We start from the raw sequence: 17,135 nt of genomic DNA, 5'->3' as shown, positions 1-17,135 counted from the left end.
GCTTTTGTATACATTTTTTTCCAGTAGTTTTGAATGTGGTGCTCAAGTGCCAAAACAGGTCCCAGTTTGTGTACTAAGTCATCCATGTCCTATGACAGGGTTCTCCAACTGGTGGCCCACGGCTTCGGCCAACAGGTGGTTTTATTTGTTCCCTCAAGTTCTGAGCAAAACATAAGACTGTAAAAACTCCAGGAAATCAGCTGTGAAATTAAATGAAATGAAATGCCTTGAGAAAGTATTCACACCCCTTGACTTTTTCCATGTTGTGTTACACAACACCCAATAATGTCAAAGTGGAATCATGTAAAAAAATAAATAATAATAAAATATTAACTTGTTATGGCTGGGGGCAGTATTGAGTAGCTTGGATGAATAAGGTGCCCAGAGTAAACTGTCTGCTACTCAGGCCCTGTTGCTAATATATGCATATTGGATAGAAAACACTTTGAAGTTTCTAAAACTGTTTGAATGATGTCTGTGAGTATAACAGAACTCATATGGCAGGCAAAAACCTGAGAAAAATCCAACCAGGGAGTGGGAAATCTGAGGTTTGTAGTTTTTCAACTCATTCCCTATCGAATGCACCGTGTCTGTGGTGTCAAATTGCACTTCCTAAGGCTTCCACTCGATGTCAACAGTCTTTATAACCTTGTTTGATGCTTCTACTGTGAAGTGGGGGCGAATGAGAGGGGAATGAGTCAGAGGTCTGCCAGAGAGCCACGAGCTGACCACGCGCGTTCACGTGAGAGTTAGCTTGAGTTCCATTGCATTTCTGAAGACAAAGGAATTCTCTGTTGGAACATTATTGAAGATTCATGTTAAAAATATCCTAAAGATTGATTCTATACATCGTTTGACATGTTTCTACGGACTGTAACGGAACGTTTTGACTAAACGTGCGAACAAAAAGGAGGTATTTGGTCATAAATTATGGACATTATCGAACAAAACAAACATTTATTGTGGAACTGGGATTCCTGGGAGTGCATTCTGATGATCATCAAAGGGAAGTGAATATTTATAATTCTATTTCTGACTTCTGTTGACTACACAACATGGCAGATATCTGTTTGGGTTGTTTTGGTCTCTGAGCGCTGTACTCAGATTATAGCATGGTTTGCTTTTTCGGTAAAGCTTTTTTGAAATCTGACACAGCGGTTGTATTAAGGAGAAGTGTATCTATATTTCCGTGCATAATAGTTGTATCTTTTAACAATGTTTATTATGAGTATTTCTGTAAATTGATGTGGCTCTCTGCAAAATCCCCGACTTTGTATACTGAGATTTTTTTATATAAATATGAACTTTATCGAACAAAACATGCATGTATTGTGTAACATGAAGTCCTATGAGTGTCATCTGATGAAGATCAAAGGTTAGTGATTAATTTATCTCTTTTGCTTTTTGTGACTCCTCTCTTTGGCTGGAAAAATGGCTGTGTTTTTCTGTGACTTGGCTCTGACCTTACATAATCGTTTGGTTTGCTTTCGTCATAATGCCTTTTTGAAATCGGACACTGTGGTAGGATTAACAAGAAGTGTATCTTTAAAATTGTGTCAAATACTTGTATGTTTGAGGAATTTTAATTTTGGGATTTCTGTTGTTTTCAATTTTGGCGCCTTGCACTTTCACTGGCTGTTGTCATATCGATCTCGTTAGCGGGATCTCAGCCCAAAGAGGTTTTTAAGAGCTGAAATGTCTTGAGTCAAAAATAATTTAACCCCTTTGTTATGGCAAGCCTAAATAAGTTCAGGAGTAAAAATGTGCAAGTCACATAATATGTGTGCAATAGTGTTTAACATGACTTTTAAATGCAGGGCCGGTCCTGGCCGCTCTGCCACCCTAGGTGAGACAAAAAAATAATGTCTCCAAACGAAGTGGGTCGGTGCTAACTGGGGTGTAGCCTACCATGTCGGCCCCACAGTGGAATTTTAGGAATTCCCATCCATGTGGTAGACCCATCGTTTGTAAAACAGGCCGTTGCATTGACTTTATTAGTCCTGATTCCTGTGACTAATCAATTTGGCTATTTAAACTCTAAATATCAGCTACTCAACATCTGGAGGAGTTATCCTGAGCCTATTTGCAATGTGTTTACACAGTGGGAAATGCAGAAGTATTTTACTTTTTGCTATGAACAGCTTGTAAAACATTGGCTAATACAAACTTGAAACCACAATTTAGCCCACATGGGATGAAACTCCTGGACAGCAGTTGTTAGTAGCTTGATTGTCCATTCCATATTGTCCATTTTACTTTGACCTTAGGATATATTGTTTGTTAATTTGTCAACGCATGTTTCATTTGATTGCGAGCCATTTAGGTTAGGCTATTTGATCAGAGAAATCTGCATGATGTAGCCTAAAAGTTTCAGTCTCATTATATTGCCATACATTTTAATCTCCAACCTTTAGGCTGCAGAAAAGGCCACATACTTTTCTACCATATCCTATATCTGCTTCATGGTTTATGTTAATTATTGTTTTGATGGAATGCTGGTGGAGTGGCAAAGTGAAGCATCTCTCCAGCAGCACCCGAGAGCCGCACTGGGAATGGACAAGAAATATTGTGTGATCCTGCCTTTGACAAAGTGGGCACTGCTTATCATAGGGCGGCATAAGCGCTAACCTAAAAAAGTCCATATGCCACTGGATGAGAGAAATTGTCATTATTTTTGGCCAAAATTAGTCAGTTGGTCAGTTTAGCTCAGAAAAAGCTGTAAGAGGGCGCCTAATCCTACCTAATGAGGGGGCCGACCATGTTTGAATGACTGCCTTATCTCTGTACCCCACACATACAATTATCTGAAGGTCCCTCAGTAGAGCAGTGAATATAAAACACAGATTCAACCACAAAGACCAGGGAGGTTTTCCAATGCCTCGCAAAGAAGGACAAAAAAAAGTAGACATAGGATATTATTTTGAGCTTGGTGAAGTTATTCATTACACTTTGGATGGTGTATCACTACACCCAGTCACTACAAAAATACAGGCATCCTTCCTAACAGTTGCCGAAGAGGAAGGAAACAACCCAGGGATTTAACCATGAGTTCAGTGGTGACTTTAGCTACTCCACAATTTGAAGCTAAATGACAGAGTGAAAAGAAGGAAGCATGCATCCTGTTTACAACAAGGCACTAAAGTAATACTTCAAGAAATGTGGCAAAGCAATTCACTTTTTGTTCTGAATACAAAGTGTTATGTTTCCGGCAAATCTAATACAACACATTACTAAGTACCACATTACTGGGGATTTTTTCAGGATAAAACAATAAAATGGAATGGAGCTAAGCACAGGCAAAATCCTAGAGGAAAACATGGTTCAATCTGGTTTCCACCAGACACTGGGAGATGAGTTCAGCTTTCAGCAGGACAATAACCCGAAACATGGCCAAATCTACACAGGAGTTGCTTTCCAAGAAGACACTGACTATTCCTGAGTGGCAGAGTTACAGTTTTGATTGAAATATGCTTGGAAATCTATGGCAAGACCTGAAAATGATTGTCTAGCAATGATCAACCATCAATTTGACAAATCTAAGAATTTTGAAAATAAGTACAATTGGAAAATGTTGCACAATCCAGGTATGGAAAGCTCTAAAGACTCACACAAAGTATTGACTCAGGGGTGTGAATACTTAGGTCAATTAGATTTTTGTATTTGATTTTCAATAGATTTGCAAAAGTTTCAAAAAACCTGTTTTCACTTTGTCATTATGGGGTATTGAGTGTAGATCAGTGAGAGAAAAAAAGTAATGTAATCCATTTTGAATTCAGGCTGTAACAACAAAATGTGGAGTAAGTCAATGGGTATGAATGCTTTCTGAAGGCACTGTATACAAGGTTTGAAATGATTATGTTTAGGTCAAATGTTACATCTGTTTGGGCTTCTTGCGGTCATTTTGCAATCTAAAATGTATTTGTAATTATATTCCGGGCCCCTGGACCATCCGCTCAAGAAAAGAAAAAGAAAAGCGAAAGCATGAAACTTGCAGAAGCGCAGGTAATGGTCCAGAGTCTTGCACCTAGTGTCCATATTTCTGAAACTCCCACTCCCTGTTGTCTAGGGGGCACACCTGCTTTGTCTTCAACCAACGGGAGATGCAGTGGAAATGGAATGCATGATTGCAGACTCCCCAGGCTACGGTGGACTCCTCTGACGTGGCAGAGGCCTGGTACTCTATGCATAGATACATCATGTGATTGCTACAGATGGCACAGTTGTCCACCACAATGTCCCGGGCCCAAAGTGCCACTTCATTTCACTTCAAAACGTTTCTTGCTTGCTCCACTATTCATGGTGCTTGGGGTATCAACATCCACTACTGCTGCCATTCTATCCATGCTGGCTTTCATGGGCTACCTGAAACATGAAATATAAAGGCGGTCGCTAATTTATTGAAGGGAAATTTGCCTAAATGGATAATGGAACCCTTCAACCACTACATTTTTGTTGTTGGTGTGACGTCATTACATCCAGCTGTTTCCATCGACCCAAGTCACATTTTGAATGAAAAATGCACACAAGCAGACAATTGTCACATCTATTTTCTATATGTTGACAAAATAATACCAATCACTGGACAAGTAAATGGAAACATAGCTAGTGATAAGTTCAATGGACATCAAGCAATATGCATTGTTGATTTTAGGACTGTGGATCTAGGATTGGACTTTTAGATGATAAAGAATACAATTACATGGACAGGAGGGGACCTGAGCCTAGATCAGCACTCCTACTATTTATGAATATAGGGTCTGGCTCCCTCGTGTGCTTAGGGTCAAAATTTCAGTCAGAGATATTTTGCATATTTTAACAAGATGATTGATATACCTTTTAACACTTACAAATGCTCGACTACAGGAAATCCTGCTTGGTCACAGAGATTGTTGCTAGTCTACATAATTTAAGTATATCTAATCTGCTCAAACCAACACTTCCTGGCAAGTGTGATGATGATGGACTGTTTCCTGTTTTTACATTCTGCCCTACCTTGCACATCCCAAGGAATGTTTCCTTTTCCCTTCTGTCTTATTGTTCTGCAGCACTGACATCACAATAGAGTAGGCATTTCTGACCTTCTATATTGTTATCCTAGTACCACTGACCAGGTTCAACAGTTTTTCCAAATACTAGGCAATAGGCTCGACCAGACAAACAGACACACACACACATTTTATCACATCGCTGTGTAAAACTACACCAGCAGATGTCGTCTGAGGGATGTTACTTTTACACACATTCAAACCACTGACCAATGCAATATTATATGCTGTTAATATAGGTGATATGGATTGTTTGGGCTGTTATTGTCATACATGTATGATAGTGGGGGCTATATGCTTCATTTATTCCAGTCCTGACATGATTATGTTATCTGTTTTGACAGTTGTCCCTACTAATTCTCTATAGCAACAAAGCCACCCTTCCTCTGTTGCGATGACACATTGACCTAAACAAGGATTACCACATCCCCTCTCATCGCGTTCTGATTTTGGACATCACTTTTTGTCAGTTGAAAATTACTTTCGGAAGTTATGCGCCGCCAGTGCCGCCGCTGTCCTTATCCTTATTTGAGCTCCGGGCAAAGACAAACAGATAGCCTAACCATGTCGGATCACGAGTTCTAATGGAGACGTTAATACGTCCTGGAGACATCAAAACGTCTCTCATTCTTTGGTCGTGTTCGTCTTTTCTAAGGATATCTAACTGCGTTCGGAGGTATCCCCCGTCGAAAAGGAATTTGATCATCGTGGGTGCATGTTGTGTGTACCTGTTTTTCGTGGTTTCCCAGGTTGGACATTCGTTGCTGCACCAGGATAGACGATTGGGCAGACACGGGTACAAGAAGAGTTTGGTACTATACACTCTGAGGTTCGATGATGATAGCCGGTCCGAAACAGCCGACTCACCAACCGGTGCTAACGACGACTCTTTATTACCCTCAGTGGTTCCAACGCGGTCCAATGTGGTGTACATAACACTAAAGTCAAGGCGCATTAAACCATCTATTATGAGGGGAACAGTGAGACCGAAACTAAGGAGAAAAGCGAGGAGAACCAAACCCAATGAGGGATTTACGCAAAATAAAATTGGCACATTGAAGAGGGAGGAATGGAGACAAAAGCGCACTAACCGAATCGACATAACTTGGAAACAAATGAACACCATAAATCATGCAACACGAGATGTAAGCTCGAATTTAAAGATGCAAACAGAACCTCACGTCAGTTCTATCCGAATATACAGTGAGAGGGCACCGCCGTGGTTCAGCAAAGAGGACATTAGTGCCATGCGCTTTCTTGCTGATGGTAAAGTTTCGCGTATTCATGAAGTGTCCAATAAGGAATTTATCCCCCTCTTGCTGTTTGAAAGCACATCATATTTGTCATTGATCCATTCTGACAAACAGAACGATTTCAAGGACCATAAAGTGTGTATAGGACAATGTGGAGTTATCAAAAGTCCAGTGGACACGAGCGAGGTTTTCGCTTTCCATTTGGATAGGGTCTTGGGACTGAACCGGAGCGTTGCCGCTGTCAGCAGGAAGTTTCCGTTTGTACAAGGTAGGCCCATTGTCCACCGACGAGGGTTGAAAAGCTACCGGAATTTTTCCAATGTTACCGTCACCTTCAGTAATTTTGGTTATTAACATAATCTATGGTAATTTGTACTTGAATAACAAAAAGTATGAATGTATTATGTGTCCTTATTGTCCATGGATTTGTTGTAGATAGACCATATGGTTCAAGAGAAAATAGTTGAATTATTGAAAAAAGCATCTAATCAACAATGGCATAATTTCCGATTAACTGTGCAACTCTTTCAACTATTGACTGTGTTCACAACTGCCACTAGTTTGAAGTCAAAACATGACGACAAATACATATTGACTTAGTAAAATAAATAAGTATAAAAGGAAATCTCATGCTTAACCCTCATATTAAACACCAATTGAATTCACTAAGTTTATGGTTTATATTTAGGATAATGTTTTACGGATTTGTGATTCTCTTTAAAAAAAATCATATTTATTTCAGATTTTACATGTGATAAGGCTAATGAGAGGGCCAGAGATTATAGACACCTGTAATAATCTGAAGTACTCAAAAGGGCCACTAGATGTTTTGTGATAGAATATTTTACATTCTGTCCCTGCAGCAGTGAAGCATCGCTTACCCCTGTTTAAAGATTTTGTAAATGAGCTAAAGGTGACCTGGGATTCCCCTCATTCAGCCAGGCAGGTGCTGCCATGAATGTAGACAGTATGGAGAAAGTGTGGCTCGATTGCACACTGCCGATGGATGGAAAGCTAGCAAGTTATTTATCTCCAGAGCCTAATAAGGGGGCTAATCCGAGCCTGGAGCTTCTGAATAAACAGTGCCGATTTTTCGGTGGATCAGCAGAACAAAGTGTACCAGGCTGAGGGTGTGGTGGCTCAGTTGTTGAATGTGGTCATGATACTGCAGATGCATCATACTGATTTGCTGCAGGAGCTAAATAATATCATGGAGGTGGGGAAGCCGGTTTCAGAGCTTCTCTACGAAATCTGCATTGCGGCTAATTTTGTGCTGCGTCTGTCCTGGCTGTATGGAAAAGTATGGGGCAAATGGTAGTGGCTCAGCGCCACCTCTGCTTGACATTGTCCCAGATTCCTGATTGCCCCAGGCCAGGGGTGGCTTCGAGGTTGGTTTCTGACCGTCTTGGTTCTTCTGGGCAGTGGTGGATGTCTTGGCACAGTCACCGCGTTGGGTTTAAGGATAGCGGGGTGAAAGCAGACTATTCTGCGGCGCAGGGGAAGAAGCAGCCCTCATGACCCTAGCTGGATGCTGGGGGAGGGGGCATGTTCTTGGGGCCCTGCTCCCCAAGTGTTTACTGTGGCAATACTGCTCCCAATGGGGGCAAGTTACTGTTTGCCGAAATTCCCGATCCCGGTGTGGGGCAGGTATTAGAACAGCGGTACCACATTGCTTCTACCCAAAGTTTCTCTGTGTTCAGGGGTATAGAGAGTGTGGGCATAATTAACACAGTTCCCACATTCAGACTCACGGTTGTCAAGGTTGGTGGATATGGAAACCAGCGTGACAGAAAAACCTAATTATCCCAGTCTTCAGGGTGGCAGCATTCTGCCCCTTCAGAAGATAATGTGGGGAGACGGTCAGCATGCTCCGTCAAGTGGCAGGTATGTGCAGTTTCACCATGGGTGATGAGGGGGTACGGTCTGCAATTTGCTGTGCGTCCTCTTCCTTTTGGTGGCATCACTACGTCAATGGTCCTCGAGGTGCTAGTGCTTGTCTTGAGAGAGGAGATTTACTCTTTCCTTCAAAAGCAGGCTATTTGGGTGGCCCCCGTGTCAGACGTACACAGGGGACACCCGTGTACTAGTGCTTCTTAGTTCCCAAGAGGGATGGAAAGTTGCATCCCATCCTGGACTTGCATGTTTTAAACAAGCACCTCAAGGTTTGCAAGTTCAAAATGGTCAGACTTCGCCGGCTATTGCAGTCAGTGCGTCCCAGCGATTGGTTCAGGTCCATGGATCTGAAGGAATGCGTATTTTCATGTAGCTATACATCCTCCCCACAGGAAGTGTTGGAGGTTTCATTTAGATGGTGTGACCTATGAGTTTCTGGTGCTGCCTTCGGGCTCTCCCCATTACCCATACTTTTTCTATGGTGGTGGAAGCGGCTTTGACTGCACCCCTCGGTGTTGCCCAGATTTGGGACCGGTTCAGCAGGGCTTATGTAGGTCTTTACGAATTGTGAGAAAACATGCATTGTCGTCTGCCTTGGGGTGTGGCAGCGTGTAAAGTGTGCATTATCAGGGTTACCACAGTTTCTTGTGGATTTCAGCCTTGGTCTACCGTGACATCGTACAGTTTCCAGGTTCCTGCCGTGGTTCATAGACTCCATGCAGCATGCATGTGCCAAGTCACAACAGGTGTTCTGTTGTTTTGGACTTGCGGTTCCTTGTCTGAGTTCTGACATTTTAGGCTCGCAAGGTAAGTATTGTTCTTGGAACAGTGGGGTCTATGGATATGGACTGCAGTGGCAGCGTGTCAGTGTGCATAGCCAAGTTGCAGCAGGTTATGGTTCCCTATATAGGGCTCTGATAGTTCAGGCCTCATGAGGCTCTGACAGTTCAGGCTTCTCGGGTAAGTATTAAGGAAAAAGGTGGCTTCTGTATCCCATTATTGGATCTGGTGGAACCTGTGTGCTTGGGTAACCGTGGGCCTCCTAGTTTGGTACTCTCTGACCCGGCTTGGGGCGTGATTGCATGTCCCCATAGTATGTTATACCGAGTGACAGATTGAAAGGTAACGTACAGTTATGAAAATAACTACTGTTCCCTGAAGGAGGGAACCAGGTATAATATATTTTGGCCTCGCACCATGTTGGCTTGTTGAAGAGCAGTACTGAATTGAGGAAATTAATGTGGCCCCAGGAAGGCGGAGCTTCTGAGGGCGGGCTCGCCATCCATTGGCCCTTTTGGCGTGATTTCAGTTTTCTTCAGGTGAATATGATTGGTGATTGACTTCCCATATTATGTTATACCTCATTCCCTCCTTCATGGAACAGTAGTTTTATTCATCACTGTACGTTTTATGTCACATGCACCAGTACAGTGAAATGCTTAACTTGCAAGACCTACCCAAGAATGCAGCATTCAATATTAAAATATAATAGTTTTATTTGTATTTTGTTTTACGACTAGACTAATTTACTCGTGAATGTTAAGGTGACATTTTAATAGCATGTAGGCTACGTCACATCTATCTCTTCCCAAATCAGCATTCCAGGAATGTTGTAGCCAATGTAATATTATAAGGCCAAGCATATTTGTGAGCAGAAGTATCAGCCCTGGAGCTATGAAGCCTGCGAGTGCTAGCTCCTTTAGCCAGCAGAGCATGCAGCTGTCTGAGTCCTCATAAGTCTGTGTGAGAGATTGAGAAACAGAGGTGTAAATGCATAACGCCGTGGGCCAACACAGACATTGCACATACGGCCCATGTTCGAAGCCCGGTAGGTCACACTAACATTACCTCTGGATCCCCCTCATCCCACAGATGGCCAGCCTTGCCCCGTGGTGCTGTGGGATGGTTTTCTCTCTCCAGGGGACAATGCACAGGGCCAGTCCACTGTGAGGATGACATGGGGGGAGTACCAGAGCTCCCTCAAACAGAGGTGCTGGAACAGGAACGTCACACCCAAGCCTAACTCTGGCTGCTCCAGCATTCACCATTATGAGTGGAGCAAACTAGCCCTGTTTGATTTCCTGTTGCAGGTACTGTACGATCACACGTGTTTGGTCTTTCAAATGAACTACAGTGTTAAATGTCTTCAGAAGGAAGCTTGTCAAACTAGGACACTGTTGGATTGAGATAATTGTCAATGGCATCACTCTTTTGAGGTAATAGCTTAGGTAAATAATGTTTGTCTCTTCAGATATACAGCCGATTGGACCGGAACTGCTGTGGGTTCAGGCCTCGTCAGGAGGACGTGTGTGTGGAGCAGGGCCACCACCTGGAATGTGGGGACATGGACAGTTTGACGCTGGCCAACATCATCCACAGGGGTCACGACCCCAGGCACTTGGTCTTCACTGAAAACAAGGGCTTTTTCGACCGCGACGAGGACAACTTGGACTACAGACTACTGGAGGGAATCAAGGAGTGAGTCCATGTCAAAATACAGTACCAGTCAAAAGTTTGGATACACCTACTCATTCAAGTGTTTTTCTTTATTTGTACTATTTTCAACATTGTAGAATAATAGAAGACATCAAAACTATGACATAACAGATATAGAATCATGTAACCTAAGAAAAGTGTTAAACAAATCAAAATATTTAGATTCTTCAAAGTAGCCACCATTGTCTTTATGACAGCTTTACACACTCCTGCCATTCTCTCAACCAGCTTCACCTGGAATGCTTTTCCAACAGTCTTGAAGGATTTCCCACATACGCTGAGCACTAGTTGGTTGCATTTTCTTCACTCTGTGGTCCAACTCATCATAAACCATCTAAATTGGGTTGAGGTCAGGTGATTGTGGAAGCCAGGTCATCTGTTGCAGCACTCCATTACTCTCCTTCTTGGTCAAATATCCCTTACACAGCCTAATGGTGTGTCAGGACAATGTCCTTTTGAAAAACACATTTTATTTTCACTAAGCGCAAACCAGATGGGATGGCATATCGCTGCAGAATGCTGTGGTAGCCATGCTGGTTATGTGTGCCTAGAATTCTAAATAAATCACTGACAGTGTCACCAGAAAAGCACCATCACACCACCTCCTCCATGTTTCACAGTGGGAACCACATATGCAGAGATCATCCGTTCACCTACACAATGGTTTGAACCAAAAATCTCAAATTTGGACTCATCAGACCAAAGGACAGATTTCCAATCATGTCCATTGCTCGTGTTTCTTGGCCTAAGCAAGTCTTCTTATTATTGGTGTCCTTTTAATAGTGATTTCTTTGCAGCAGTTCTCCCGAGTGGCGCAGGGGTCTCAGGTACTGCATCAGAGGCATCACCACAGTCTCTGGTTAGATTCCAGACTGTGTCACATCCGGCCATGATTGGGAGTCCCATAGAGCAGCGCACAATTGGCCTGGGTAGGCCATCATTGTAAATAACAATTAGTTCTTTACTGACTTGCCTAGTTAAATAAGGTTCACATAGTCTCTACTGGACAGTTTATGTTGATGTGTCTGTTACTTGAATTCTGTGAAGCATTTATTAGGGCTGCAATTTCTGAGGCTGGTAACTAATGAACGTATCCTCTGCAGCAGAGGTAACACTGGGTCTTCCTTTCCTGTGGCGGTCCTCATGAGAGCCAGTTTCATCGTAGTGGTTGATGGTTTTTGCGACTGCACTTGAAGAAATGTTCAATGTTCTTAATTTTCTGGATTGATCTACCTTCATGTCTTAAAGTAATGATGGACTGTCATTTTTCTTTGCTTATTTGAGCTGTTCTTGACATACTATGGACTTGTTATTTTACCAAATAGGGCTATCTTCTGTATACCACCCATACCTTGTCACAACACAACTGATTGGCTCAAAAGCATTAAGAAGGAAAGAAATTCCACAAATGTTATTTTAACAAGGCACACCTGTTAATTGAAATGCATTCCAGGTGACTACCTCATGAAGCTGGTTGAGAGAATGCCAAGATTGTGCAAAGCTGTCATCAAGGCAAATGGTGGCTATTTGAATAATCTCAAATTTGTTAAACACTTTTTTGGTTACTACATGATTCCATGTGTTATTTCATAGTTTTGATGTCTTCGCTATTAGTCTACAATGTAGAATAAAGAAAAACCCTTGAATGAGTAGGTGTGTCCAAACTTTTGACTGGTACTGTATATAGACAGCATAGTGAATTGATAATAACAATAAAGTTATTGTTCTGAATAGTACTATGGTACTATATAGTACACAAAGAAAAGTATTTGCAAGCAATATTTCTGTACAGTGTGCAGAATTTTTTTATTCTCAGCTTTCAATCAGCAACTATCTACAATGTACCCCATGCATACAATTTGTGGTTGATTCAGCTCTTAGTATAGAGATTCCTCCCTGTTGACTTCACACTGTGGGAAAATACTAACACGCATTCTAACACGTAATCGCCAAGTGCATGCCTTTGATAGGAAGTCTATTATACCCACCCATAGGCTTGGTGACACACCCAGGGACATTCCCTGTGTTTCATCTTCATTTTGTGATGAATAAATGGGGAGGGGGGCTTTGTTCTGACACTGACAGTGGTCACCTCTCCTCTTATATGGCTTGTAGTGATCTTCTTCAAAGCAGAGGCTTTCAACTGGATTTCACATTAGTTAAAGATTAGAAGGCTCCGGCCTGGATAATGTACTCTAGGCATGGGCAGAATTAGATTATATTACCTTGAATTACATTATGCTATTGTACTCCCAATATTCATAAATTATTTTTTAATTAAGGAATACATTCTTTCTATGCCTTTGCATATAAATGTACAGTATGTGCATATGGGTCAAACAGTTGTGGTCATAGTTTGTTAAACAGTTACTGACTATCCAAATAAAGTGCTACCATCTAACCAAATAGTGTTGCCAACTATCCAAGTAAATTAAATTACCAACTTCTTCTCCACCCAGGCTTCCAGAACAGGCAGTGGCCGTGTTGATGAGCCAGAAGCTGAGGGAGAAGCTCCTCCAGTCACTGTTCCTGGATCAGCTGTACTGGGAGAGCCAGGGAGGACGGCAGGGCATCGAGAAGCTCATCGACGTCATTGAGAGACGGGCCCAGGTTCTCCTAACATACATCAATTCCCACGGCATCAAAGTGGTGCCCATGAATGTATGACATCACAGGGTTTGGAAAAGGAGAGAAGATGGAGAGTAGATATAGACAGGGAATTTGATCTTCCAAAGACCAAGCCATTTGTCATTTTTTAAGTTCCCTTTCTGATAGCCAAAAAAACAACTTCCATTCCTCGAATCGAAATATTTGCCAGTGAAAGAACTACCAGGGTCTCGAGGGTTTTCACTCCAACAGGACGTACTGTATTGGCTGATTTGGTATCAAGCCAGAATCTCACAGCTCTGAATTGTCAAGCTGAAACATTACTCTTAGTATTCATTATACAAAATGGCTACAGTTCTGTATTCAATAGCCCAACAGTCTTACTGTAGTCTTTTGCTTTGTTATTATAATATTTAATGTTACTCATCTACAGTATAACTGTAATACAGTAAACAATTATTTGTAGCATTTCTTTGGGCCTTATTCATGTACCATAGTGCTCCTCTGACTTCACCTTACAGTAGCCTACAACTCTTTGATGGTTTAACATCTGTCTAACTTGCCACAAGTAAAATTAGTTAGAAAATGTTTTGATATTATACAAGGTGTTTCATTTGTACCGCTTAAGATGTTAGTCCTCCAACATTACCAATTGTATTGTTTATATTTATTTTAATAATATTTCAAATGTTGATTAAAAAAAATACATGTAAATGAAAATAAATGTACTTTTACTTGAAACACATGAGACTTTGACCCAGAAACAAATTAGCATAATAACATATACAGTAGGCTGCCCCCTCTCTGGTCTTTCAACCATGACATCATCAGCCTTAAAAGTGTCAGACAAGTCAAGGACAGAAATAGTTGGTGCCTATGAAACATGAGCCAAAGCACTGTGTCTGTTTTGCAAGGCTGGTATAAACAGGGTCTTGCGATTGAGCCTATATAGACTATGAAGCTTTGTGGGGTCATTTTCCATGTCAGTGCCAGGAGTAAGAGCGGTTGTTGTTTTAACTCCTTTGAACCCTCATTAACACAGCCCTCATTAACACAGCCCTCAGTGTGTTTTTCATGGAGGGCCCCACTCTTTCCCAGTTAGTTTCAATGAGTCTAAGCCAGTTCTTCCAAGCTCACACGCATACATACAGTGGGGCAAAAAAGTATTTAGTCAGCCACCAATTGTGCAAGTTCTCCCACTTAAAAAGATTAGAGGCCTGTAATTGTCAACATAGGTACACTTAAAATATGACAGACAAAATGAGAAAAGAAAATCCAGAAAATCACATTGTAGGATTTTTAATGAATTTATTTGCAAATTATGATGGAAAATAAGTATTTGGTCACCTACAAACAAGCAAGATTTCTGTCTCTCACAGACCTGTAACTTCTTATTTAAGAGGCTCCTCTGTCCTCCACTTGTTATCAGTATAAAAGACACCTGTCCACAATCTCAAACAGTCACACTCCAAACTCCACTATGGCCAAGATCAAAGAGCTGTCAAAGGACACCAGAAACAAAATTGTAGACCTGCACCAGGCTGGGAAGACTGAATCTGCAATAGGTAAGCAGCTTGGTTTGAAGAAATAAACTGTGGGAGCAATTATTAGGAAATGGAAGACATACAAGACCAATGATAATCTCCCTTGATCTGGGGCTCCACGCAAGATCTCACCCCGTGGGGTCAAAATGATCACAGGAACGGTGAGCAAAAATCCCAGAACCACACATTCACCTAGTGAATGACCTGCAGAGAGCTGGGACCAAAGTAACAAAGCTTACCATCAGTAATACACTACGCCGCCAGGGACTCAAATCCTGCAGTGCCAGACGTGTCCCCCTGCTTAAGCCAGTACGTATCCAGGCCCGTCTGAAGTTTGCTAGAGAGCATTTGGATGATCCAGAAGAAGATTGGGAGAATGTCATATGGTCAGATTAAACCAAAATAGAACCTTTTGGTAAAACCTCAACTCGTCGTGTTTGGAGGACAAAGAATGCTGAGTTGCATCCAAAGAACATCATAATTACTGTGACGCATGGTGGTGGAAACATCATGCTTTGGGGCTGTTTTTCTGCAAAGGGACCAGGACGACTGATCCGTGTAAAAGAAAGAATAAATGGGGCCTGTGTATCATGAGATTTTGAGTGAAAACTTCCTTCCATCAGCAAGGGCATTGAAGATGAAACGTAGCTGGGTCTTTCAGCATGACAATGATCCCAAACACACCGCCCGGGCAATGAAGGAGTGGCTTCATAAGAAGCATTTCAAGGTCCTGGAGTGGCCTAGCCATTCTCCAGATCTCAACCCCATAGACAATCTTTGGAGGGAGTTGAAAGTCCGTGTTGCCCAGCAACAGCCCCAAAACATCACTGCTCTAGAGGAGATCTGCATGGAGGAATGGGCCAAAATACCAGCAACAGTGTGTGAAAACCTTGTGAAGACTTACAGAAAACATTTGACCTCTGTCATTGCCAACAAAGGGTATATAACAAAGTATTGAGAAACTTTTGTTATTGACCAAATACTTATTTTCCACCATAATTTGCAAATAAATATATTCAAAATCCTACAATGTGATTTTCTCTTTTTTTCCCCCCTCAATTTGTCTGTCATAGTTGAAGTGGACCTGATGAAAATTACAGGCCTCTCTCATCTTTAAGTGGGAGAACTTGCACAATTGGTGGCTGACTAAATACTTTTTTGCCCCACTGTATGTGTGTTTTTAGAGAGGTCCAACCAACGTTATGATAGAGGATGTCGTGGTGAGTGTCAAAACTGTCCTAAGTTATAAAACGAAGTGCGCTTTGATAAATTGTGTCCAAGTGCTTGAAAACACTTATCTGCATTAATGTATTTAATATCTCCATAATCTATAACAGGAATGAATGTAGACTAAATTATCTGTTTTCTACTATTTAATGAAAGGCAAGCCCTATTCCTACAGAAGAAGCTTAACTTTGTTCTTAATTTCTTAACTAACTCGTCAACATGCTTTTTAAAAAGATAGCTTTTCGTTAATCCAGATGCCCAGATATTTATAGGCTGGGACACGATCAATGGGGGCACAATCTAACGTACTCATGCACAAATAATCAGTTACATTATTACATGATTTGGAAAATAACATGTACATGTACTAGGTTTTACCAGCAATTAGTACCAACTTCAGGTCAACAAGGCTTTCTACAAGGTAGTAAAAACAGATTGAAGAGTCAGCAGAGCCTGAGCTGCCATAGGGGCAGTACCGTATACAACAGTGTCATCTGCATACAGATTAACGTTACAGTTTTGTACAGATAGACCAATGCTGTTAATATAAATAGTGAAAAGAACTGGACCAAGAATCGAACCCTGTGGGACACCTTTTGTTATGTCTAGAAATCCTGATTTAACGCCGTCAGTAAGTACACACTGTGGTCTGTCGTTTAAATAATTATATCAGCTACAAGCAGCCTGATCTAAACCAAGTGTGGAGCATTTCTGAGTAAGTAAGATGTGATCCACGGTGTCAAAAGCCTTGGACAGGTCAATGAAGAGGGCTGCACAGCATTTCTTCATATCAAACCATTTATGACATCATTTAAAACCATAGTAGTAGCAGAGATGGTACTAAGTAGCAGAGATGGTACTATATGACCTGGTCTGAAATCCTGACTGATTTACATTCAGAAAATATGTAGCAGTTTACAGGGATCTAACCTGAGTATTGATCAATGATTCCAGGATTTTTGCTAGGCAAGAGAGTTTGGATATGGGAAGACAATTATTTTGATCACTCGGGTCCCCACCTTTGTCAAGGAAGCACATGGGCAGCCTTCCAATCTCTAGGGATAGTATTC

General features: G+C 41.6%; 1 protein-coding gene and 1 pseudogene across 1 annotated transcript; one reads left to right on the top strand and one right to left on the bottom strand.

The window, feature by feature from the left end:
- Nucleotides 1–2,959: 2,959 nt before the first annotated feature.
- On the bottom strand, nucleotides 2,960–4,343 carry LOC118383985 (RING-box protein 1-like; annotated as a pseudogene).
- A 992-nt stretch (nucleotides 4,344–5,335) lies between these two features.
- Nucleotides 5,336–14,027, top strand: gask1b (golgi associated kinase 1B). The gene is made up of 4 exons (XM_035766720.2): nucleotides 5,336–6,566; nucleotides 10,064–10,281; nucleotides 10,443–10,669; nucleotides 13,147–14,027. Exons 1-4 carry the CDS (start codon nucleotides 5,630–5,632, stop codon nucleotides 13,352–13,354), a joined length of 1,590 nt encoding a protein of 529 aa, XP_035622613.1. The 5' UTR covers nucleotides 5,336–5,629; the 3' UTR covers nucleotides 13,355–14,027.
- The last annotated feature ends 3,108 nt before the right edge of the window (nucleotides 14,028–17,135 follow it).

This window comes from Oncorhynchus keta, chromosome 4, assembly GCF_023373465.1.
Source record: "Oncorhynchus keta strain PuntledgeMale-10-30-2019 chromosome 4, Oket_V2, whole genome shotgun sequence".
In the NCBI taxonomy this organism is placed as follows: Eukaryota; Metazoa; Chordata; class Actinopteri; order Salmoniformes; family Salmonidae; genus Oncorhynchus; species Oncorhynchus keta.
This window is presented reverse-complemented; position numbering and strand designations above follow the sequence as displayed.

What these genes read in the sequence shown, in the direction of transcription:
- gask1b (XM_035766720.2), top strand. Translation starts at nt 5,630, where the DNA reads ATGGAGACGTTAATACGTCCTGGAGACATCAAAACGTCTCTCATTCTT. An exon ending in TGTTTGATTTCCTGTTGCAG is followed by an intron (nt 10,282 to 10,442) that starts GTACTGTACGAT and finishes TTGTCTCTTCAG; the next exon opens with ATATACAGCCGATTGGACCG. An exon ending in CTACTGGAGGGAATCAAGGA is followed by an intron (nt 10,670 to 13,146) that starts GTGAGTCCATGT and finishes TTCTCCACCCAG; the next exon opens with GCTTCCAGAACAGGCAGTGG.